Source organism: Mchenga conophoros, linkage group LG23 (genome assembly GCF_057382185.1).
Source record: "Mchenga conophoros isolate Kocher_MC1m ecotype Shallow Benthic linkage group LG23, M_conophoros_male_GT1.1, whole genome shotgun sequence".
Lineage (NCBI taxonomy): Eukaryota > Metazoa > Chordata > Actinopteri > Cichliformes > Cichlidae > Mchenga > Mchenga conophoros.
In genome coordinates, this window is record NC_140547.1 from 26,151,581 (window position 1) to 26,177,880 (window position 26,300).

Here is a 26,300-nt window from a genome sequence, read left to right on the forward strand (position 1 = left end):
CAAAGAAGACGTGAAAAATTTCAACACACTGTTGGAAAGACATCAGTTCAGGCTGCTCCAGATATGCCTTTAGGTTTTTCAGTACCTACGAACATCAGACAAATGCAGCAGGCTGATCCAACTTTGTCTGCCATGTTGCTGAGGGCTAAGGAAGAGGACTCTATTGAATCTGACACAAATAAAGAGCTGTACATTCTGCAAGATGGCATTTTATACCACCAGCACGGCCAGGTTAAACAGTTAGTGGTCCCTAAAGTAGCCTGTGAAACAGTGCTTACTTTGGGGCACTCCATTCCCTGGGCTGGCCACCTAGGGAAGCATAAGACCACCGCTCGCATCAAGCGATACTTTTTCTGGCCTGGTTTACGCTCAGATGTTGCTATGTTTTGCAGGAGTTGTCCTCAATGTCAGAAGACTTCAATTAGAGTCCCCACCAAAGCACCACTCCAACCTCTCCCAATCATTGGTATACCATTTCAGCGTCTTGGCATGGACGTAGTTGGTCCTGTAGAAAAAAGCAAATCTGGAAATCGCTTTATGCTAGTCATTACAGACTATGCTACGAGGTATCCTGAAGTCTTTCCATTAAAAACTGTTAAAGCAAAAACTGTAGCTTCCTCATTGATTCAACTGTTCTCAAGGGTTGGATTCCCACAGGAGATTTTAACTGACCAGGGCACTAATTTTATGTCCACACTGTTGAAAGAGGTCTATAAGCTGTTAGGCATCAGGAGTGTGCGGACAACCCCTTATCACCCACAGACAGATGGACTGACGGAGCGCTTCAACCAAACTCTCAAACAAATGCTCCGAAAGTTTGTCAATGATACAGGGTCTGATTGGGACCAGTGGCTGCCATACCTCCTTTTTGCCTACAGGGAAGTTCCTCAAGCCTCCACTGGCTTCTCCCCGTTTGAGCTTCTTTATGGCCATGAGGTGAGAGGCCCATTGACCCTGCTAAAGGACTCATGGGAGGGAGAGCAAGGTAAAGAGGAATCGGTCAATGTTATTTCATATGTCATTCATATGAGAGAAAAGCTTCAGCAGATGAGTGAACTGGCTCAGAGTCATATGGCAGCTGCTCAGAGGCAACAAAAGACTTTGTTTGATAAAAAAGCTCGCCACAGGAGTTTTGTCCCTGGCCAGAAGGTTTTGGTAATGTTGCCAACTTCTGACAGCAAGTTGCTGGCAAAGTGGCAGGGACCCTTTGAAGTACAGAAGAAACTTGGACCTACTACCTATAAAGTTTCTACACCAGGTCTCCAGCGAGGGAGTAGAGTGCTCCATGTTAACCTTCTTAAGGAATGGATTCCACGCACTGAGAATAAAACAGAGGGTTTGCTTATTCACAGCGTGGATGAGGAGGAAGAAGTTAATGACTACTTGCCTTCAGTAACAGTCTCTGTCCTGGACCTGAGCCATCTCACCAGTGAGCAACAGTCTCAGGTAACGCCTCTGATTAATTCAGACATATTTCAAAAGTACCCAGGTCGCACGAGTCTGGTGGAGCATGACATTGTTTTAAAACCTGATGCAGCTGTGAAGCGTATGAGTTACAGGATACCGGAACGCTTCCTGGTGGAGTTAAAGGAGGAGGTGGACCTCATGCTGTCTCTTGGAATCATCCAACCTTCAACAAGTGAGTGGTGCAACCCTGTTGTGTTGGCTCCGAAAAAGGATAGCACGATACGTTTTTGCATCGACTTCAGGTACCTCAATTCCATATCAAAATTTGACTCTTACCCGATGCCACGCATTGACGATCTCATTGAGCGTTTGGGGAAGGCAAAATATCTAACGGCCATTGATCTCTCCAAGGGATACTGGCAAGTACCTCTCACTAAGCAGTCTCAAGAGTTGACAGCATTCCGTACTCCGTGGGGATTGTTCGAGTTCAGTCTTACCATTTGGTCTGCATGGGGCCCCAGCAACATTTCAAAGGCTAATGGATAAGGTACTCTGTGGGCTCTCAGCATTCACCTGTGCGTACCTTGATGATGTTGTTGTTTTCAGTGGAACTTGGGAAGAGCATGTGGATCACCTAAGGATCGTGCTGGATCGGCTGTGTTCCGCAGGCCTTACCATCAATCCAGCAAAGTGTGCTCTTGCTAGGACTGAAGTCCAGTACCTCGGGTTTACTGTTGGAGGTGGGACAATTAAACCACAGGTTGACAAAATTAATGCAATTGCATCATGTCCTCTTCCACAAACCAGGAAACAGCTGCGATCCTTCCTCGGCATGGCTGCGTTCTACAACAGATTCAGTCCCAACTTCTCAGCTAGAGCAGCCCCACTGACGGACAGGATTGGCTCAAGATGTCCCAATAAGATTCGGTGGACAGCTGAAGCTGTTGCAGCTTTCAAAGACCTTTGCCAGTCCCTGAGTAAGGACCCCGTTCTGCACTCATCAGATTTCACAAAAGACTTTACATTGCAGACTGATGCTTCTGAAAAGGGTTTGGGAGCAGTGCTTCTGCAGGGACCATTAGAGGATCGACATCCTGTCGCCTACATCAGCCGTAAGCTGCTACCAAGGGAGAGCCGCTACGCAACGGTTGAGAAGGAAGCCTTGGCCATTAAATGGGCACTTGACTCTTTCAAGTATTATTTGCTGGGAAGAGAATTCATCCTTCAAACTGACCACAAAGCCCTGCAGTGGCTGGAGAGAATGAAAGACACTAATGGGAGAATCACTAGGTGGTATCTGGCTATGCAGCCATACCGGTTTAAGGTTCACTATATCCCTGGTAAAGACAACACCATTGCTGATTACCTCTCTCGCTGCCTGATGGGAGATCCAGAAGTGGGGAGGTGTGTGATGGCCAAACCCGTGGCCACACTCTAAAGTCGGTAACGTTTGTATTTTCATTCTTCATTTGAACATAGTAATACATTTTAGTTGCCAATAACTTCATTGATTGGTTTGGATACATTTGTTCTATTTGTAAGCGCGCACATTTAGTTTACTTATGTATTCATACTACTTCATTTCTTTGCTTTCTGACTAACTTTTGTCTTTTTATTTCTTACCTGCCATCATCCCTGGGAGTTGCTGGACAAAAGATGGTAGCCAGGGTTTGAAACCATTAAATACAAAGGAAGATAATTGGACCACACCACCACTTCCTGCTGAAGGGGGGAATGTGTGTTTTCTTTACTTTAAAAACAAAGTATTTGTATTTAATTAAATATTTGAGTTTAGGGTTTAATGGGGTTTTTGATTTTCTTCTTTAGTGGTTAGTTTATTAACAAACCAGATTGTACTGCATCGTTTGTGATTTATGATTGTGTTTGTTTGTTACCCCTCATGTGTCACAATGGTCTGATCAGCCATTATATATACCCTTGTATGTCATTTCATGTTTTAGGTCAATTAAGTATGTTTGGGCAGTCATTTGGTTTGTTAAGGTTGCAGTCTGTGCCTGAGTTCAGTTTTGTTTCTTTGACCTCTTTTATGAGCTCAACATTTATTAGTCTTGTAAATATAATTTTTGGGGGTTAAATAAATGGAAACTATATTTTTCTAATAACTCCTGGGCTCCTCCTGTTTTTCAACTCGGTCCATCACATGTGGTATAAATAAACAACCTGAAAAGGTTGCTTGAAGTCCTTGATTTCAATTTCACCTGTTTTAATGACCTGCAGGACCCCTGCATCAGTTTCGTGTCCTAAGAAAATGCAGGTAAAAATCAAAGGAAATACTCCTACTTTAAGGACAGCTCTGCATGGATGTGAATGTGGAACAATTTGATGAGAATAAATATGAATAAAATCATATCAACATGAAACAGCTGTGTAGTGCAGCAGCTGTATTTTCTTCTTTGATAGTAAATTTGCTGACAAGCGTCTTTAAAGTTCACGAGTTTTGCCAGATGTCATGAACGCAGCATCGAAGTCTGATGTGACATTTTCTTCTCCTTCATTTGCTGCTTCATGAGGCGGAATGAAATCTGATGCACAAAGACATAATCACAGAGGTTGAAGGGAGAGTTGAAAGTTCACTTGAAATGTTCTCAGTGTTTGTGATGGGCTTACAGATTTTTGGTTGGTATCGGTGTAATGGAGACTTCACAATAAGCTGCGCACAAAGTAGGTTGTAAAATCCACTGATGAAAAGTTAAAGTGATGGCACTGTTTTCTTTTATGTATATTCAGTGAATGTATATATATGTTTTTAAGTCTGGATCTAACTGAACCCAAAGGGGAAAAGCTTCACACAACAGCTTTCCCCCTTTGGTGTAAAACTATTAAGAATTATCTTCATACTTTATAACCCTCAAATAGGGCTGTGCGATATGACCAAAATCTCATATCCCGATATAAGACATCTATCGTCCGATAACGATATAAATCACAAAAATGTAACATTTTCTGTAAATTCTGTGAATCTCGGGCAGCTCGACTTACGTGGAGTGTTTCCAGCTGGGCGTCGTGTACCTGGAGTCGAGTGTTTTAACTGATGCATGAAACTATACATTTTTAGACATAAGTTGTAACGGCCGCCGTTTTCTTTGTGAGTATTTATTACACGGCGTGCTGCGGGGAAAAGCCTGTTCTAACGTTTGAGTCTACGGTTTATTTTTTAGCACCTGACGGCTCTTTTTGCTTCTCATCCGTAAATACTCTGCATACTCTTTCACGTGATTCAGTTTATTTTGAAAAGTCTCAGCAGGATCTTAAGCTTTATTGGTGGAAAGGTGGAAAATAAACAAGCGGACACGCGATGGTTTTACCGTCGTTGTTGCTAACGACAACGCATAAAAACAGGCGCTTGTCCGTCTGTAGTGTGGTTATATAAAATATAAGAGAAAGAGAGAACTTTAAGACATTAATATAGCAACAACAGTGACCGTCAAAATGATGAAAAAATATTGCCGTAAACAGTTTATTTTGCGACACCACGAAACAAACGATAGCGTAAAATGAAACGATAGACGTTTTTATATTGTGTTACGTTCCCCTGGGGGGGGGTCTAGGCGGTGAGGGGGAAGTAACAAAAGTGACCGGGTCAGAAAAAGGAGTCAAGGAGGCGAAACAGTTAAATAAAACAGTTTTATTGAAGTAATTCAACTAAAAGAGACGGACAAGCCGTTATCACCATAAAACACCAACAAAACACAAACAAAGCTCAGGCGTTGGTCAAATAAAGTCAAAAGGAAAGCGCAGCTCACTAGCTGGAAACACCACAAGACACTCAGCTCACTAGCTGGAAACCACTCTACTGGCACTCTGGCCCAGAGCTCACCCTGCTCTGGGCTTAAATACCCTTAATTGCTGATGGGAGTCAGCTGTACAGGAGGGAAAGGTGGCATCTCAGGCAGGGGAGGTAGTGGGACACGCCCACACAGGCACCCTCAGGAGAGAGAGAGAGGCTAGGGCCGTAACAATTCTCATCCGATATATATCGTTATATCGAACAGCCCTACCCTCAAATGTAACAAATCTAATGGTTAAACCTCCAAAAATGGACTATTCTAAGAATGATGTTGGCCCTTTTTTAATTCTGTAGTAGCAATACATCTCAAAGAAGTTGGAACATGGGCAACAAAGGACGGGCAAAGAAAGCGGCATAAAAAGAAACAGCTGGAGGCACATTTTGGAACTAATTAAGCTAACTATCAACAGGGCAGTAACGTGACTGGGTATAAAAGAAACATCTTACAGAGGCAGGGTTTCTCAGAGGTTGAGCAGGGTTCACCAATCTGCAAAAATTTGCAGGATCTCCTGTTGTGAACTGGTGTTATATGAATGAAACCTAAGGTAACTGGAAAAATGTCAGGAACATTGACTGTGACCCAAACTGTTTATGTCACATATCGGAATCAGTTGATAATTTCTTGATGCATCCCTAGGAGTGAATTTGTGACATCACAGCACTGCAGATTCTGCTTTGTTCAATCAGCTGCCCCCTTTCCTCTTCAAAGGCTCTGTAAAGCATCCATGAGTGGATTATCCCGCTGTGTTTTCATTCTCTGGGGCTTTCATCTCATCTCTGTTAACTGTAGTGCTCAGTTTGCTTAGACGTACATTATTGTGTGGCTGAAACCCAGGTGTTAGGGTCATCTCATGACCACAGGCACGGGGAGCTGACCTACAATACGTTTGTGCTGTGCTACAGCATGAGGATAGGGGGGTCACTCAGGGTTCACGCACTTGTATGGAGATGCTTCTGCAGGCTGTTTTTGAAGCTTCTGTTGTGCATTTTTAGCTCTACAGAGGATTTGAGTGGAAGAGTTAATAACTCAGTAAGTTCCCCAGGAGACAGTGGCATAGCAATACACTGTGTAGAGTGGATCAGGTGAGCTAAATCATCCAAACTCATACTTATCTGATAACTAGCTAACACTACAAACCAATGTTTTGATGCATACTCAATGATCCAGGTAAGTAAATCCCAAAAGGTTGATTCTGTTCATCTGGACATAACGTTTTCAGTGGGAGAAACGTTTCGTCACTCATCCACCAAGTGACTTCTTCAGTCTCAGCCGACTGCAGGATTCCCCAACCTTATAAACAGTACATTTGCACAGAAACTGAAACCAGCCCGCTGAATGAACAATGGGCTGTGAGGTCAGGGTTGGGGGCCATAAGCTTTGTCCCAGAACACGGAGCAAAAGAAACGAAGAGAGAAGGAAGTAAGTAACCCAGACAGATCCAGAACTCCAGCACAGAGGTCAGAGGTCACAGACAGAGTCCTTTTCAGGTTACCAAAGTAAATCCAGGTAACTCATCTAATGGTGAAAGTAATGTTTCAGTCAGGGCTGGGGGGGGGGGGGTTCTCATCTGTGAATAAAAATGCATTTTACTTGAAACAAGAAAAGAAAATTTTATTATTATTTTATATTCAGAATATCCCCCAGATCACTGTGAAAGTTAGTAATAAACAAAAATGGCTGAAATACTGTTGAATTGTATCTGTATTTGTTATATTTACAACTTACAACTGCTACTTCAAAATATATATATGCACTGAATCATAATGCAGGTAAAATTTACGTCATTCTGGAGCTTTGTTTGAGGAAATGTTCTCTTACTAGACCTCCCTAAATTTTAATTGAATACTCCTGCTGTGAACAGTGTGTTTTGCAAGACCACGATGAAATGTGTGAATGTATGAAACGCTGAAACAGCACTTTTGTGTCTTTTTTGTCATAATGCACGTCCCTAATAACTACACACACACACACACACAACTCACAAACTACAACATATCATCAAACTATTGTTATGCAACACTGTGATAATGAAAAAGGATGAAATTAAAGAAGGCTGCAAGTCATTCCCTGTGTTATCTGAGATTTGCAGCGCAGTTTGGGACGAGTGGTTCCTTCACAGTTAAAAGTAATTATGAACACAGACTCCTTGTTTTACAGTCAGTCGCTCTATTTTGGGTCATGCTCTAAAAAACTCAAAGATTATTTTGTAAATTTGGCTCATTCTAAGTGTGAGAAAAGAGAATTATCCAGGATATCCAAGCACTTTGTGGCTTTATATTTATCATTTGTGGCCGTTACTCTTTTAAAATGTTGCTCTAAATATCTCTAAAATGGACAAAAATGCAGGTTTTAAAAACCAAAATAAGTCTACAACACACAGATTTGTGAGAAAACAAAAAGCCACTATTAATGGTTCAACACACGATTTAATGCATCCTCAATATGTTGAATGAATAATGAAATTAAATCAGAAAATAAAGCATAAAGCAATAAAGGTTATTATTTTTAGGAGCTACGTCTGTGTACTCTGATGGCCATATGTAAATCCTTTTTGGTTAGTCTCATTACTTAGATTAAGTTTATATCAGTTTATATGAACACACAAAATAATCTTGCATAAACTGGCAAAGTCGCGTTCTCCCTCACACTGACTGACGCTGGAGGATTTTTCAGGCTGAGCAGATTTCTGAGGGCTGTTTGTTGTTTTTGGACAGATGTACAATCTGCTTTTAATGGATAATCTGTGAAAACATTCAGCGCTGCCTCACACACACACACCCACGCGCGCACGCACACACACACAGAGTAAAATCCATCTGCTATGCCTGTAAGCCCGCTAACTCCTCGACAAAGCTGATCCTTCTGCACTTTTGCACTTCTTAAACAGAGTCTGAATCACAGACGCAAGGGTCACCACCAATGTTCCCTCTAAGTTTTCATGTGTCTGAGCAAACACACAAACTCCCTGAGCGGTCCTTTAGACGTGTGAGGACACGCCAGCATCGAATCCATCCAAGTTACATGGTTTATTAAAATAATCAAATTACAGCATTTACATTTATGTTAGACTACTTTTAATTAAGTGCTTTAGCCCACTTACAATTAAAATTTTAAAAAATCTTGTTCATGACTTGTGTAGTATGTTAACACTATTGGAAGTAAAAATAACATGAACTCCAATTTTTAAAACGCAACTTTCTTTTTAAAAAAAAATAAAGCTCTGACTTGTATTATGAGTATGAGTCTGTGGTCTGGGAGAGAGTCTGTAGCTCTCTGTCTGCAAAATACAGTATATAATGACCAATGTTGGGCAATTAATTATATAGTTACTTCTAGAGCAGAGCGATATGGCCAAAAATATTTATCACGATATATATTTGAAAATTTGCGATAACGATATAAGTGACGATATAATTGATGCGAGACAAAATACAACTCCACAACATTACTAGCGCAAAAAAAACCCATCCATTTATTTTCACTTAAACAAGCAGCTGGTTTTTTTATGTGCATTACAGTGATATAAAAATGTAACAGTGCAAATGCAAATTCCTTGCTGAAGGTTTAACCAAAAGGCATTTCCAGCAGAAATGGGCTGACATATCCTGAGCATAACCATGTATAATATCCACTGAAGTTAAAAAGAGCACCACCAACCACGATCACTGACACCCTTACAAACACCATTGCCTTCATAATCAAGCATTGAGCCTCGCTCTGTTGTATAAACTCTTCAGGCTCAACGTGGTTGAATTATTAACTGCAGGCAGCTCCTAAGTTACTCTCTGTGAGGACCCAAATATAAACTCCTTAAACAAGAACAGGATATGTTTCTGTGTCCTTGCTACAGAGTTCCTGCACAGCTTTAACCTCCTAAGACCTGAACTCTTCCATGGCATGCATTTTAAATTTCTCTTTGATATTTGGGCATATTGGGACCCGATGAATGTAAAAACAAGGAATCACCAGATTTTTTTTAACCCGATTTGTACATTTGTTTTAAATTTTGATAAAACAGAGGCTGTATAATGTCCTCGTAAATGGATATCAGACCCTTGTGGAGCAAAATTTAGTATTTTGATCTAGTCAATCCAAAATGTGATGGCCACATATGTGGATGCCAGGTCCTGGGAGGTTAAAACGGCAAAAGTGATGCTTTTAAGTCACAATTTTAAAGGTAATAGCTAAAAGTTAGAACTTAGCTGTATTGTTTTAAGCTGCCAGAGAAGCCAAATTACATTTTTGAAAATCACTTCAACAAGGTGCTGGAAACATTCCTCAGTCTGGTCTATATAGACATGATAGCATCACACAGTTGTTGCAGATTTGTTGGCTTCACATCACAAAGGTGCTATCTGGACTCAGATCTGGTGACTGTGGAGCCCATTTGAGTACAGTGAACTCATTGTCATGTTAAAGAAACCAGTTTGAGATGATCTGAGCTTTGTGACATGGTGTGTTATCTTGCTGGAAGCAGCCATCAGAAGATGGTACACTGTGGTACAATACTCAGGTAGGCTGTGGTGTTTAAATGACGTCAGTTAGTACTAAGGGACCCAACGTGTGTTTTGTTCAGTTTTGGTGAACCTGTGTGAACTGTAGCCTCAGTTTCCTGTTCTTAGCTGACACGAGTGGCAACCGATGCGGTCTTCTGCTACTGTTGAGATGCTCTTCTGTATACCTTGGTTTTGACAAGTGTTGATTAAGTTTCCTTCCTATCAGCTCACAGCAGTCTGACCATTCTCCTTTGACCTCTGACATCACCGAGGCATTTTCAACCAGAGAACTGTGGCTCTTTTTCACACCATTCGCTGTACACTCTAGAGATGGTTGTGTGGGAAAATTCCACTACATCAGCAGTTTGTGAAATACTCAGACCAACAACAACAACAGCATGTTAAAATTTGCTTAAATCACCTTTCTTTATTATTCTGATATTCGGTTTGAACTTCAGCAGGTGGTCTTGATCACGTTGCTAAATCCACTAAGTTGCTGCCATGTGATTGGCTGATTAACGAGTAGCTGAACAGGTGGACTGAAAAAAGTGTCTGGTGAGTGTATATATTGCATCTGGTCAGATCTAGTCTGCACTGTTTAGCAAGGTGTGGGTTGTAATGGAGGAAGCAGGATTTTATTTAACCAATGACAGAGTCCCAAAGAGGACAGAAAGGCAAGCAGCAAAGTCTGCACTCAAAACATGGAAACTACATGGGAACCCCCCCCCCCCCCAAAAAAAACCCTCGTCTCCTCTGTCCTCCTACCTGTGACCTAGACATTAGTCTTACTACAACACACTGAAGGTTTCAATTCCTAAAATGCAACTGAAGGACAAAGGAGAGAGGAGGCCACAAGAGGAACTGTAATCACCCAACTTAGTCCCAGCTACCTTGCATCAGAGCCTCACTTATATAAAATCTGGTTCAGCTCCATCACAAACAGCTGTGTTAAAGTGACTGATCTCCCATCTGATGAATCATTTCTTTGCCTTACAACAGTAAAAACCTTCCTGACTCTCCCATCTGCTGGCCCGCAGACCGCCTCTCTGACCTCCTTTCTGTGTACTTAAAACCCTCTCGGCTCCATCTCTGTCTGCATGCTTTCTGCCTCAGTGTCTGCAGGTTCTTTGTGAGGTGTGAAAAGCTACTTCAGGAGGCGAGGAAGGAAAAGGGCAAAGCTGACACTTGCCACCTTCTCTTTCTTTCTGCATCTATCTCAAGTTCAAGATGCATCTTTTGTACTTTTTTAAGTCGAGATCACTTCACCCTGCAAAGATGCAGTCAACTTCCTGTGAGGAGCTACTGGCAGCTACAGCAGAGATGCTCTTTTATGGCAAAAACCATAATAAGTGTAAGCACATGTATTCAACATGATTATTCAATAACCTGACAAACACCACACAGTGATTGAATTCTTTAAAAAGTATGGTTTTGGACTTCCTTGAACTTAAAATATAATAGAAACGATAAATAAATGAACAAATAAAATTGGAAAAAGAGGTGGTTGTGAAGGAAACAGGACTTAGGCCTAAACTAGATGATGTCTTGGACCACAAAGAAATCCCACAGCTGACTTTCTGGACTTATAAATCATGCACACCCCTTGCTTTTACAGTGTTCATGTTCCGCCGTTTAGTCCACCTTGAGCAAAGGTAACTTAAAGACAGCCCTTGGTCAACGGGTAAAAGTAAAGCTCAGTGTTCCTAAAGGTGTGCAGTGTTTCCTACCTGAGAAGAAGCTCTTGGTGCGCAGGTAGCTGACGCTGAGCCTCAGGATGGACAGCTTGTCCAGGCTCGATATAACATCTTCGGGGAAGGGCAAGAGGCTGGCGAGCTGGTCCAACTCCGAGTTCAGGCGGTCACGGTGGCGTTTGGATGGGTTGGATTTGGCGCCTTCGATGGGGGGCGGTTTGACTCTGGAAATCAAGACATTTTTACAGTTTTCCTGGATCCATCTCTGTCTCTCTCTGGCTTATGGGAGCATTATTGAGGCTTCCCACGCTCTTTTTCATTTTACATTTCGTAACATAGACACACACACACACACACTCTACACTCTCTCTCTTTCGCTCTCACACACACAGACACACATCCCACAAGAAGATTGCTGATTTATATACCTGTGCATTTTCAAATGTTTGAGTTACAGGTGTTGTATGTTTGTTTTTCTTACAGGTGCGGCAGTTGGTGACACATTACACATTTCTATTTTGTTCTGTCCTTTTATTACATCTTACCCTAGTCCCTGTATACCACATATAATGTAACAACTTTAAATAACATGAAGAGAAATGAAGCAATGAACCGACAAACCCTGAACAAGATAAATTATAGAGCTGACGTTGGAAAAGCAAAATGTGTTTGGCACAACAATGCATTCAGATCATAATTCTGATTGCCAATATATAAATAAAATCATATATATATTAGTTGTTTGCCACTATATTGGTATCAACATTTATAACGGCTGATAACTGAAAAGTAAAAAAGCGAAGAAGAGATTCGAGAATTTCGTTGCATAGTTTGTCCACCGGGGGGTGCTCTGCAACTTCCCTGTTTGCAACAACTAACATCTAACATTATCATAGTAAGGAGTCATAAATTCCTACATGTAGCAAATACTAAGAGAAATCTATTTGTGTTTTGATTTTGAAAGACAAAAAAATATCAACTTTCATATCAGAATTTTAAACGGCCAAATATCGGTATTGGTATCAGTCTTAAAAATCCAAAATCCTATATAGTTGTGCACTTAAGGACATCTGTGAATTCTACAGATGGCACTCACTGCATTTTTCACTGATTTTGTTTTGGTGTGGGGCTCAAAGCCACATGTGAAATACAATACATCTGTCCAGATGAGAGGCATATGTCAGATATTATTTTCTTTTGCTTCTGTAATTCAGGGTCGAGGGAGCCGGGCACTGGTGTCCTATGAGAGTCTGTCCCAGCTATCTTAGGGCAAGACACGGGGGTATTACCACACCTCTATTTGGGCATCCATCCATTATAATTGTTATTTAATAATAATAAAAATAATAACATTATTATTATTATTATTATTATTATCCATCCCCTGTTAGCAATAATATTAATATAGTAACTGCTGTAGCAAAAAAGAGTTTCCCAAATACAGGAAAAAGGGAAGTCTTTCCGGTCATCTCATAATCTAAGAAATACATTTTTTATTACAGCAATTAACAGACCACCACTAGTAAAAGTGCACTTTTACTACTACTACTACAAATAATAACAATAATAATAATAATAATAATAATAATAATAATAATAATAATAATGATAACAAAAATAACATGGAACATTGCTGTCAGTATCAAAAGCTAATATTGGTTACTACTAAACAATTGTTGCCTTTTTATTTGTATCCATCGATCTGTAACATGCCAGTGACACTATAAATTTGTAGTGTTTTAAATAAACATTTAAAAAAGATTTTTTTTGTGCCTGTCTTCATAACATTACAATAAATACGACCAATATAATATATATTTCATATTTAAATAATGATATAATATTTGTGTATAAAAATAAAGCTTACAACAGACCCATTTCATTACTACTTACATGGCGTTCACGATAACAAATTTAACGTACCCTTTCTGGGCCGGTTTTCTTCTTTTCCGCGCGGCATACATCTCGCTGATTTATTCACAGTGAAGCTGGAGGAAATCCATCAAACTGGTCCAGAAACCGCGGATCACCAACACCTGTTCTCACCGACTAATGTGCAACATCCCGGGCCGTCACCGTTAGCCAGAGCCGTGATAACGACAACTACAGCGCTAATTCAAAGGGCTGAAACAGACGCCATAGATAAACTCACAGTGAAGCTGAGGCACCGAGGCTCCCGGTGAGGAATGTCAAAGTAGTAACGGTACCGTCACCGGTTTATCCCGTCCATGGCGCCCCGCCGGCGGCTCAAATCCAGCATTAAAAACAAACAGTTTGAGCTTCACATCCTGACACATCAAAAAACTGTAAGAATCGTCGATAAATTTCAGTTGTCGTACTCAAAGCGCTCCTCCCTGTTTGCTGTCTCTCTCTACTCTGCTCTCTGACCGGCGCGCGCTTCCCGGGCACCTTTCTGGGCACTGATTTGAAGCCGAGAGCGCGCTTCGGGTCAGAGGTGACGTAAGAGAAGAAAAAAAAAAACGTCGCCGAGTTTTCATTTAAAATGTAAAAAACAACGTTTTTCAACATCATAAATGTACATGTTGTTGTTTTCTGATGTTAAAATTCATTTCCTTGTTTATGTTTTTTTGTTTTACAAAATATAACAAAGTATGAACCACAAAGTTTTTCTGGATTATTATTATTATTATTATTATTATTATTATTATTATTATTATTATACATTGTTTAAATACATTTTTATACATTTTTTGTATGTTTAAAAATTGCAGTAAAGGTTTTGTTTGTTTGTAAGAAAAACAATAACGATCAGTTGAATTTAAAATAGCAGTGTTTTAATCGGAATTCCAACCAGCACTTTTTTAAAGCTTGCAAGCTGCAATTTATTTTGCTTAAGGATTTGTACAGAGAACTCTATATGAGTTCTTTAATTGTGTTTCAAGGGCAATCTTAAATGTTTCAAAATCAGAAAAATGTCTTCAATTTTAGAAGGATTCACTCTTAAATTAGGCTTCTAAGATGTCAAGTTTAAAAAAAATGTATTTACCAGCAACTTATTTTGTGCTATTGCTACATTAAAGGTCGATTGCCTCATGTTAGCATATATACTGGAAAAGCTTTAGCTTTTTGAGCAATTTTAAATACATTTGTTGTCACAATTTTAATTTTATATCACAGTCAAAACATCTATCTGTCCATGAAGCATACAACTACGTATGTATTTATTTTTTTTATAAATATATTTTCTAGCCCTATTTGCAGAAATCATCAACTTAAAGTTTAACTTCAAGGAAAAAGTCAAACTTACCAAAATAGTTACACTGTCATCTAGTGGCCACTGTGGAAACCATCACAACAATCCAAACCAGTAATATTATATTATATTATATTATTAATCACTTTATTCGTTATTAATTATTAGTTAATATGTATTTATGAATTTCAATCCACTGTTTTATTTTTAATCCCAAATTTTCCTAAAGGAGGTTTAGAAAAACTTTGTTTTCACAAAAAAATAAAATAAAATATAGCAATTGTGTGATCAGATCACATTTAATTTATATGGTGAGCATGTAAAGAGTCAAACACTCATACACAATTAAAGCCAAATATTGACGGCAAAGCCACAAGATATAATAAAAAAACATCATAACAGGAGGTTACATACATATGCAATGTGCAGAAAATGTACAAAAAAATGATAAGTGTGGGTCATGTTAAGGCAATACAATATTAAAATACACAATATATGACAATACATACTTTGGAGAAAAAAAAGCATAAAAGGACAAATATATATATTTATATACAGTTACACAAAGATACTGCATTTGGAGTCTTGGCCTCCGACGGATTGAAAATGAAAGTAGAGTAAAAGTACAAAGTCAGTATAATGTAGATAAAGCAACAGGAGATATTTATATTTCCACTTAGAGAATACTTTATGAAGAAAAGCTCTGATTAAAAGAAGAGGAGGAGAAGCAGAAGTGCTGTGAAGAACTATTTCTGTACTGAATCTCCATCTCCACCCGTGAGTGCTGATATTTAGTTTTGCTTTCATGGCTTTTGGTGAAACTGCTGCAAAAGTTCACAACGACGTTTACACAGGCATAAACTTGGAGCTGCATGAGGTCAAATTCTGGTGCTTTAGAGCAAGCTGTAAAAAACTAAAAAACACTTTCAGATAACTAGCGCCTGAGCGATATAGGGTTTTGAAGAACGATACCAATACCGATATTGGTAATCTAAAAATCCAATATTGTGATATACTGGCAGATTTTTTTCTTTCAGACACATGAAACGTCAAGAGATTTTCCTAACATTATTATGTGTAGTTATTCACTTATTCTCTGACCAACTGTTGTTTTGTGGGGTTCCACACATGTATTGTAGTGCGTGGGGCTGGACGGCGCTAATGTGTTAACGCTCTAATGCGGGGCGATCCGCGTTAACTCGCTAACGGAGATTTGCCGCGATAATGCGGTTATGGTGTTAACGCCATTTTAATGAGATTAACCCTGACAGCACTAGTTTCTAACCTTGATGCCACTGATTTAGTCATGTGAACAAAAATTCACAGCTTAGAACAGGTTGCTTTGTTTCCTAAACTGTTTTAAACAGACAGTCAAAAAGAGGTCAATTTAAAAGACACTATAAAGTGTGAATTCTTTTTTTTTTTTCCATTTTTCTCTCATTTAAAATATACAATAGCTGCCTCTGAGTGTTTTACTTCTGTGTTTCAATGTTACTCCGATAGCAAGAAATGAGTAAAAGAAGAAGAAAAGACACAAAGGATGGAGGTTTGTTGTGGGTAACAAGAAATCTGGTTTTGTAAAAAATCCTCAGCTTCAGTTTTTTTTTTAAGATTTAGTTGTTTGGATTTACAAAAAGATAACAATAAAAGTTTTTTAAAAAATCTGAACTTTGACTCAGTTTAAGTTTTATTTTAATTTGTTTGATTTTATCATTAAAACATTTCGATATAACCTTTAAATGACATAATTAAAAAACAACAACTAAGTACTAAAGTTGTCTAAATTGTTCTCAGTTTTTTGTCTAGCAATAGTAAGTCTCGGACTTCTCACTGTGCTTTGGCAAGTCAAACAATTTAAAGGAGTAGTGCAAAAAAAAAATCTCAAATAATGGCTAAAGCTTCAGTCACACAGGCAAACAATGGTTGCTTGCAGTTGCTGGGTGAATCATTTGTGCCGAAAATCTCCTTGCAAGTGCGTTGGTTGCTAGCAGATTGAAGCATTTGATGCTCACTTGTCTGCAAAGTATTTTAGTGGTAGTGAAACTGTAAAAAAAAGTTGTCATTCATGGAAACAATAGGTGACTGCAGCAATCTGGTAACGATCTAAACAACCACAAAGAAGTTTTTTGTGATTGATTGCAACCTCGAGCACCGCTTGTTTGGAGAATGCATGCTTCTCCCTAGTGGCTGGAGGTTATTTGGGCCTGCGTGACTTAGTTAAGGCAAGGGCAACTTTGGTCTTCTAATTAATCTCTACTGACTGTCCCTTTAAAGTTCCTGTCAGTTTAAGGCACGATCTGCAATTTTTTTCCTGGTACAATAAAAATAAAGCAACAACACAAAAGGAAAAGGAAGGAAAGAAAACTGGCTCAGTGACAAAGCTCTTAAAATATATCAACAAGCAGCTGTTTTCACTGAATTAAATCTTACGTATGGTCTGTTAGTAGGATGATGCCGATGTCTGGTTGTGCATTTCTTTTCGTTTTAAACTATAATAATTTTCTACCCTGTCTGCAAAGCAAATCTCCCTCACTGGGACAGTAAAGACTTGAAATGAACTGAATCAGGATGCCTGTTCAAAGGGACATAAAACAGCAATGTTTAAAAAAAAAGTTGGTATATGCTATCCTTCTGAGCGTTCAAATTAGCAAAGGTGTTGAAATTGTGTACATTGCAGACGGCAGAGGATTGACAGGCAGTTGCCTCAGTGATGTTTCCTTTAACTTCCAGGTCCATCTGTCCCACCCAGAAACGTCCCATCCACACAGTAAGGGGATTTTTAAAAAGAATAAAAAATAAAGGAGAAGGGAAATCATCTGCTTTTTATTACAACAGGGGGAAGCTAACCCAACCAGCCAGTCCTCATCTGTGGCGGAATATATACATGACCTTACTAATATAGTGATCTTCCTCTTAATTAATTGGTTTTTAAGGTGCAATTGCTGGATAGCACCACCAGGTGGAGCCTTCTTCCTTTTTTTGCTAAGTTTCTGCCAGCTGTTGGAAAACCTGTTTTCAAAATTTGGGGCATTTTTTTGGTTTAAAAACTCATTTCAAATATATTAAAACAATTTGAGTTGGTTAACTGGGTTTTGGTGGCTGAGGTTTGATTGGTTGGTCATGTCAGCTTCACCTACCTCTGATAAAAAGCAGCGCCCTTTAACTTGTTTCCATCAGAGGGATCAACTCAGTCAGACTGGACTCATTTTGGTTCCCATACATCCAAATATTCTCGCCAAGCAGTCGTTTTGCATTGGTACAATCCAACCACATCCGAAAGAGGAATCCAAGCTTTTATCCTGATTTTTCGTCCTGTTGAGCCACCCTGAACCAAACATGAACTCTAACAGCTTTCATCACTGTTTCGTCATAAGAGAAAGAAAAGAAAACAAATAAAAAGAGGGAGGGAGGGAGGGAGGGGTGTCTTTGATTGTCTTCTCGTCCATTTTCTGGCACTTTCTTATTCTTCAGTCTTTTCCTTTCAGTTCAAGTTGAGATCCTCTGCCGTCCAGAAGTCACAGCGACTGATTCCTATTTATTCTCTGAGTAGCACATGTTCCCATTGGGCAGGGAAGGGAAGGGGAAAACTCCGTTCCCGACAACTGGACGGTTGTTCATCTGTGTGACGACAAACGACAAGTTAGAAGGACTAATTTCTTCAGACACCACAGAAAGGATGCAAATACAACCTACCAACACTAACTGATCCGACAGTTCGACTAATAGTGGACTTTCATGTTTAAAATTCAGCTGAATTTAGTTTTTTAAACATAAAAAAACAACTGTTTCTAGACCAAAATCACCCAGACATGAAAGGACTTGGAGTGCCACTGTATGCGGATGAAAAACACTGACATTAAATTTCTAGCTGTGTCAAGAACACATCTGATCGACCCCTCTGTGAGCAATTATAAGCTATAGCAGATACACCAAAGTCATGTGTATAAAAATACATCACATAAGACAACAGTTATAGATTCTAAAGGAGAAAAGTATATAGGACATTGTAATTAGAGGCTGCAAAGCTTTCCCCACGAGGGGGCAGTGTTTTACCAGAAAGTGTTACTGTAGTTACCCCTGTGTTGAGAAACACACCACAAAGACGTGCTTGCTGAGTTAAGTGATGACTTTAAATTGGTCGTAAGTGTGAACATGAGTGTGAACAGCTGTGTGTGTCTTTCTGAGCTGGTGCCCCTCACCTCCCGCCCTGTGACAGCTGGGACTGGCTAAGTTGTTAAAAAACAGTTTGAAAGGTCATCTCGTGCTGCAATTACATACAATGAGTTTGTGATAAAGACAAACTGACACAAACTAACACCAGGTGATGTGAACAGCGGCGAAACCACATTCACGTGAGTTAAAATAATTCAACTTCTGACTCACAAAAATCCATCAGCTGACATTCACCCGAGACCACCGGCAATCAGACCTGAAGCCTAAGCTCACTGACACTGTGTGAGGGCTCCTGGAGCTAAATGCTTCAAGTTTTATTTGGAGCAAAGTGAGCTGACTGATATGACTTCACGGTAAACTGCAAAAATACGATCTATAATGTCCTTATCAGTCGGTTGCCAGGGGTGAATATTTACAGGTCTTCATGTACACGAGTATCATGAGGTAGAACTTGGTGTGGACGCGCCATGAGATCCACCAGTAAACAACTATGAACTGCACATCTGTTGACTGATTAGTAGGTGGCACATGTTAACTGGAACTCAACCCCCTTCATAACCCTGAAAACGCAGAGATAAACCAAAAACTAGCTGTCAAAGTTCCAAAGAAGAGACTAAAGAAGAGACGGGAGAAACACCCTTCAACTGAGTGATGATGTTGATGTGATTTGGTGCTATATAAATAAAATTGAATTAAATTGGATTTAAACTGAATTATTATCTTAGTATGGACTCAGAAATAATGCCCCACAACAAATGTTAGGGAAGTCTGTTTGTGTTTCGTGTGTCTAAAAGACAAAAAAGATACTGCCAGATTAATAACCAAATATCGGCATCAGTGTCTGTATTAAAACCTCAAACCATTCAACTTCACATCTCTACAAAGATTAATGTTGCTGAACTGGCTCTTTACCTGCGTCTGCTCACTGAAGTTCAGATATTGCTTCTGCTGCCCCAGCAGGCCGTTCGGTTTCAGACCAGTGGGCATCTGGCAGGACAGTGAGGCCTCATCCAAATTTGGGATCGAAGCCATTCCTGATATGGCTCTTCCTCCAACCTGGTAAAAGCAGGAGGGATTGGAGGGAATCTGACTGGGGGCCGGGTTCAACCTCGGCTGACTGTGGTGCACGCCGTTCACAGGCAGTCCTGGGGCGGCATTTCTGTACATACAGCTTGTAGAAGCCGGCGACCGCTCCAAGAGCTGCTGAACAGGAAGTGGATTAGAAGTCTCTGGAGTCATGAACTTGTTGAGAGAGCCGATGTCTGTGGGGTTCCTCTGGAAAGAGCCCATCTGCTGACCCGTGATCAGCTGCTGCTGCTGAGGCCACGCCTGCCTCTGACTGTTGCCGTTTGGGGTCTGTACAGGAAAGTGGCTCTGCATGCAGCTGAGTGATGAAGAGAAAACAGCCTTGTTTGAAATATTGGAGGCAAATGTTTCTCCACAGCTGTCTGCTTGGTGTGTCACTGATTTGCTGCACTTGGTGCCCTGGAAGGTAAAGACATTATTTAACTGTCCTTCCTTGTTTTGGTCCTGGAGGCCAAATGTTTGGTTGGCTGGGATCATTTGAAGAAGCACTGGGTTGGTTGAAGGCTGCCTGAGCGGGAAGGCTCCGAGGTTGTTGTCCATGCTGCTGGCCTTTAGCTGACTTTGCGTTTGAGGAAAGCTGTTTGGCAGGACGTTGTTAAAGGTCAGTCCATTGGGACCAGAAGAATTAGGCTGAGGAAAGTCCATGTGGCTCAGTTTCATCGTCTCCTGGGCCGCTGTCATCTGCACTCCGTTGGGTATCAGCTGGGTCTGTGTCTCGAGAGCCCAGTCAAAGTCCAGCTCCCCGCCTTGATCTGGATCCTGGTTTTGAAGTGGGTCCAAACCAGAGAGGCAGGCTGGGATGCCGTCAATCTGTTGCGGCAGGTTGAGTCCGACATCCTTCTGCAGCTGCTCCTCCACGTAAGACAGGATGTCATTGTTGAGAATGTCGCTGAGGTCGTCGCCGAACCCACCGTGGCAGCTCATCTGCAACAGCGTGCTCTCCCAGCTCTTGAGCTCATCAGGCTCAACGTGCAGGCTTTCGATGAGCTCACCGTCCCCAAAGATCTGCTGCAGGGACTCCATGATTTCCTGAACCGTGGTTTCTGCTTTCACTACGTTTCCCACTGCTGGGCTGGGCTCCGTGTCTCCGGGAACGTTGAGTGTGGCGTTGGTATCCTTGAAGACCATGTCGTTGAGGTTGCTGAGGGTGTTGGCGCTGTTCTGATCGCAATAGAGCGTATGGTCCTGATTCAGCATGCAGCCCAGCAAGGACTCGCGACTGATGGCGTCACTGTCAAACTTCCCCTGCTTGGGGGCGGAGCACGGGTCACGGGGCTCAATGTTGGGGGTGACATCATACAGCAGCGCCTCTCCGGTGGCATAGTTAAATGGCACCTGCAGACGTCTGAGGTGAAGCTGCTCTTCTCCTTCTTCATTTCTGCAGGTGAACACATGAGTGAGTTTTCCACTGGGTCCAAAACAAGCTTTCCATTTACTGAGCCAAACACCTCTGTCTTTATGAGAGTGAGGAAACAGCACAGGAAATAAGGAGAGGAAACATGAAGGACTCAGGGAAGAAGAGAAACTGAGGAGAGGAGAGGAAAATTTAAGGAAAGGAGGAGAGATAACAAAGGGAATACATAGAGAGGAAATAAGAGAAGAAATGACATACCAAGGACACAGGGAAATGAGATCAGATGAGAGGGGAGGAAACAAAGGAGAGGAAATAATGAAAGTAACAAGTACAGGAAAATAAATAAAAAAGGAAACAAAAAGAGCAAAGGAAATAATGAAAGAAACCACAAGATGAAACAAGAGAAAAAAAAACAGTTGAGACCAGAGAGGAGTAGGGGTAGCAAGGAAAGAAGGACAGGAAATATTGAGAGGAAACAAACAATGTAAACAAAGATGAGAAACAAGGAAATGTGAGGAAAAAAAGCAAAGAAAGGGAATGAAGAGAGGAGTGGAAGCAGTGAAGGAAATAGGAAGAGGAAAAGAAACAAAACAGGAAGCAGGAGTCAAAAAGACATAATGACAGGAAATAAGAGGAAAAACCAAGAGAGGGAAGGAAACAATGAAAGAAACCCCAAGATGAAACAAGAAAAAAAACAAACAGTAGATACAAGAATGGAGAAGAGAAAACAAAGTAAACAAGGAGAGGAAAAAATATGTAAACAAAGATAAGTAACAAGCAAATGGGAGAAAAAACAAAGGAAATGAGGAAAGGAGTGGAAACAGTTTAAGAGTTAAGAAGAGGAGAGAAAATGAAGTACGCAACAAGGAGATGAAACAAGAGAAAATCAAACACTAGAAAAAAGATTAAATGACAGGAAGCAAGGGAAGCAAAGACAGTAAACAAGGAGAACAAACAAGAAAATATAGGAAAAAACAAAGGAAACGAGGAGAGGAGTGGGAGAAATTAGGAAAGTAACAAGAGGAGAGGAAACAAAGTTGGAAACGAGGACAAGAGAGCAAATAACTAAGGGAACAAGAAGAGGAGAAGAAATGATGAAGAAAACAAGGGGAGGAAAGATTAAGGACACAAGAAAAAGGGAAGAAATAAAGAGAAAAGGTCAGAAACAGAGGAAAGGGAGGAAACAATAAAGGAACCAAGTAGCGAAAGCATAAAGTATACGATGAGGGGATGAAACGAGAAGTGAAAAAACGCAGAGAGGAAAGGAAACAAGGAACAAGGGAAAGGAACCAACAGGAAGAGTTGAACCAAAAAATAAAAGTGAACTAAAAGAAAAGAAAGAAAGCAAAGCAAACTGATTGAGCAGCAGCAGATAAACATCTGACTGCGGCTTTTCTTCGTCATGTTCCTGCTGGAGGAAACAAGTCTGCAGACTTACGTCAAAGCTCTCTGCTGGGCCACGATGAACTCGGGTTTCCCGTTTTTTATGATGAGCCGGGCGTTAGCCTGGACCCAGACCCACCGGCCGGCCTTGGTCAGCAGCCTGAAGATGGTTATGCCACTCTCTCCGGTTTTCATCACTGCAAGAAGACGTGTCATTTTTAGATTTTGCTGCACAGCAGCTGGCAGATAGCAACAGATTTCTTGAGTTATGGAACCCAAGTGATGCACACAGAATTTAAAACCGGCCGTGCCTATTTTGGCATTTTTCGCCTTTTGTAAACCGAGCAGAGCTTCCGACTTACTTCTGACATGGTTTTCTGCGCAGTACAACATGTCGGCAGCATGGATAAAGTTGTAGCCCGAGCCTTTCCTACTGATCTCTATCTCGGAGTAGCCCAGAACCAGCTTCGCTCTGTGGACGAAACACACGCCAGACTTCACTTGAGCGCCACAGCTTCATTCAGACGTTCAGTGAGAGATTCAAACAGCTCTCTGTGCCTTACCTTGCGTCGACGCCTATGGGTGTGAAGTCCATCTTGTGTTTGGTCTGGAACATGAGAGTCTTGGTGCGGATCTCCAGGATGGACGGCTGCTGCATCGGCGTTGCGATGGCAAACAGAGCAAGCTGCGGAGGAACCAGTGACCCATCCTCCGACACGTGGTTCTGATTGTGGAGAAACTTGAGGCGGCCGTGGAAGTTCAAAGCCTAAAGACAAGCACACAGTTTTAAGAATAAAGACCTCCCTTTAGGCCAGGAACATCTTGTGGATCCCGGTGCAGTGAGGCGTGTTGGTGTGTGTGTTTACCAGGAAGCCAGACGAGTTGTCGAGTAGGCAGCGCAGGCGGCAGCAGAAGTTCCTCTCCAGGAAGGACGAGTTCTCTGGAGGGACGGCATGCGGGTCGTAGCTCACTATGTTTCTGCTGATCTCAGGGTTGCTCTGGTCACCTGGAGCGATGAGGAAACATTCATCTTTAGATTATTACATGAAGCAATACGATGCAAAAGAATTAAAACGAGCACCGCAGATACACAAAATCACACTGGAAAATGTAGACTGCAGCAGCAAAGAGACGTGACCATGTTTCTGGCTCCTCCTCTGCAGGTCACCTGGACAGGTGTGATCACTGTGCAGTGTGGGCAGACTTACTGGGGCCGTCGGCGCCCTCTGTGTTTGGGTTGAAAGAGAAGTGGAGCTGCTGTCTGAAGAAAGCTCGGTCGTCTGTGTGGATCAGCTCAAACACGCTCTGATGGACGACGTCCGACTGGAAGCAGGAAGCAGAAACATATTTTTAACGACACGAATCAACCTCAAAACTTTCCTCTGACACAAGCGGTTGCTCTTCACGTCTAGTGCTTTGTCTTTTTTAACCTTTTAAAATATTTTCAGTTAAGCTTATTTCTTCATTTTATCAATTGCACTTACAACCCATCATCTTTCTTCTTGGTTCAATGTCCTATTTCTCCTTTGCTTGTTCCATCTAGTTTTCCTACAGTGCTTTTATGTCTTTGATTTTTTCACTTTGTTTTGTTTATTTTTTCCACTCACTTTACATCGCTTCATGATATTTTTGTAGTTGCTTTGTGTCTTCTTTACTAGTTTCACCCATTTCCTTTATGATTTCACATCACTGTGAGAACAGTTTTACTACTTTTTTATCTCTTTGCAGTCTCTTTTCTTCTTCTTTGGTTGGTTTTGTAGTTGGTTTGTGTCTTTTAACTGTTTATCTCTTTTGCATGAATTTATGTTCATTTTTATGTTTTTCTGTTCTCTCATTAAACAACAAACAAAAAATTGTAAAAACAAAAACCCAAAAACTATAATATTATGATATGTTAAATTGCAAATGCAACGCAGGGAAAATCACCATGGAAAAAAACACCAGAAAGGTAATCAAAAACTCTTAATTTCTTTAAGTCTTCAGGAATAGTTCTCCAGGCTTCTTGATGGAATTTCATTTGGATGTTTTTTGCCTTTTGTTCTGACTTCTGCTTTCAGGAAGTCTGAATAAACTATTGCTCAAGGCCACCTTAAAAAACAGTCTGGCTCCTTGGAAGCAAAACAGAAAGAAACGAAGGGTGGTGCAATATTTTTGCACAGTACATATTTACATTTGACTGAAAATATTTCTCCCATAGAATGAAGTTATCATAAGTTAAAGTTACCTAAAAAAAAAAAAGTCCCCAACCCCGTTTTGTTAATACAACACAGGAAAATGACCCTCACATGTCTTAAATAAAGGTGTGAAATAACAAGCGATGCAAAACCACAATAACATTAAAATTAACTTATGAAAAGATCGTAAAAGTACCTCCAGTAGTGTGGAGGAAATTTAGACCCTTCTTCTGTGTAAATGTGTTTGCATGTTTATCTGACTAAATACACCCAAAGCTAGTTTGAAACTTGTTAAAACCTTTTTAAATTAAATGCATACACCTAATTTGAATTTATATATAGTGATATTGACATTTTATTCCCATAACTAAACAAATGCTGTACTTTTTGTACAGTGTGACTTATTACATTACCATTGTGGCTACTGTGAGACAGAAAGCAGAGGTGGGCTTGCCTTTATTTTAAAGCTTTTTGAGTAAACGTAAACAATGTTGACCTCCATCCTGGTTTTCGTGAGCATCAGGCTCACAAACTGCACTAACAAAAGGTGTAAAGGACGTCACTTTCTTTCTGAGAATGACAAATATTAAATAATGGTTCCACAGACTCGGTCCTACGCCTTCCCACCTTTCCAGTGTTTGTCCTGCCGAGGTGCGTTCAAGAGCGATGATGCAGGTGTAAACACACATGGAGCGAATAATGCTCCCAGCAGTCAGAGCTGATGGACGGGGCTGGAAACAGAGGCGCTGTTGTTGTTGCTAAAGGAGCAAGGTGCTGAGAGAGCCACACCTCAGCAAACAAAGCTCAACACAAAACCCTCCTTTGTGAGCGACGCTGAAAAATGGCCTCGAACTTCTCATGAGGATTCGCTGCACACAAAGCAGTCCTAAAGTGAGGATTTGTGGCTTTTTCTAGAGAAATACTCAGGCCCTTGATTTTTACAGTAATCTCCACGTTTTCTTCACGTCTGTTTCCTCTTTTGTCTCCTCCATGACTGTGCTCAGAGCTGCTCTATAAATACACTTTATAAAGTCATAAACAGTTGAAGCAGCTGGTGAGTTGGGGCTTTAAAAGTCACTGCAGCCTCCAAAACAAAACGTTTCCTGCCCTGATCTGCAGCCCCACTTCAGACCATGTTATGCATGTGAACGAGTGTTCAAATGTGTGTGTGTGTGTGAGGGCTGTTTACCACGTGCACTCTCTCCGGGCAACATTTTTTTAGGGTTTTTTTTTCTTTTGCTTGTGCTTTTTCTTCCCAGACTACAGACTACATCTTTAACCCCGGTTCAAACGGATTTGTTTATAAGTCAAGAGTTCACCGCTCACAAAGCATTTGTCATGCACGCACACATACTCACAGAAACAAACGCAGACACATGAGTCCCACACAACTCCACTACTTAGTCATTCGAAATACCGAAACTTTAAAAAATAAATCTTTCTTATGAAGTGATGAAGCAGCTTTTTTATTTTTCAAAAGTCACATTTTAAATGTTAATGCTTCTGATGTAAC

General features: G+C 40.7%; 2 protein-coding genes across 5 annotated transcripts in view; both read right to left on the reverse strand.

Annotated features, from left to right (window-relative positions):
* Window positions 1–13,853, reverse strand: part of ahr1b (aryl hydrocarbon receptor 1b) — a 69,675-nt gene extending 55,822 nt beyond the window's left edge. For 3 of the 4 annotated variants that reach the window (XM_085266495.1, XM_085266497.1, XM_085266498.1), the window contains exons 1-2: window positions 13,327–13,853; window positions 11,440–11,627 (exon numbers count right to left, since the gene is read on the reverse strand). In XM_085266495.1, coding sequence (XP_085122621.1) covers window positions 11,440–11,627; window positions 13,327–13,367 — 229 coding nt within the window. In that variant the 5' untranslated portion in view covers window positions 13,368–13,853. The remainder of the gene's footprint in view (window positions 1–11,439; window positions 11,628–13,326) is intronic. The other variant, XM_085266496.1, reaches the window with a different exon arrangement.
* Window positions 13,854–14,897: 1,044 nt separating this feature from the next.
* Window positions 14,898–26,300, reverse strand: part of ahr2 (aryl hydrocarbon receptor 2) — a 96,381-nt gene continuing 84,978 nt past the window's right edge. The window contains exons 5-11 of the mRNA XM_085266494.1: window positions 23,822–23,936; window positions 23,480–23,619; window positions 23,177–23,379; window positions 22,976–23,085; window positions 22,669–22,810; window positions 19,703–21,254; window positions 14,898–18,235 (exon numbers count right to left, since the gene is read on the reverse strand). Of these exons, the coding sequence (XP_085122620.1) occupies window positions 18,149–18,235; window positions 19,703–21,254; window positions 22,669–22,810; window positions 22,976–23,085; window positions 23,177–23,379; window positions 23,480–23,619; window positions 23,822–23,936 (2,349 nt within the window). The 3' untranslated portion in view covers window positions 14,898–18,148. The remainder of the gene's footprint in view (window positions 18,236–19,702; window positions 21,255–22,668; window positions 22,811–22,975; window positions 23,086–23,176; window positions 23,380–23,479; window positions 23,620–23,821; window positions 23,937–26,300) is intronic.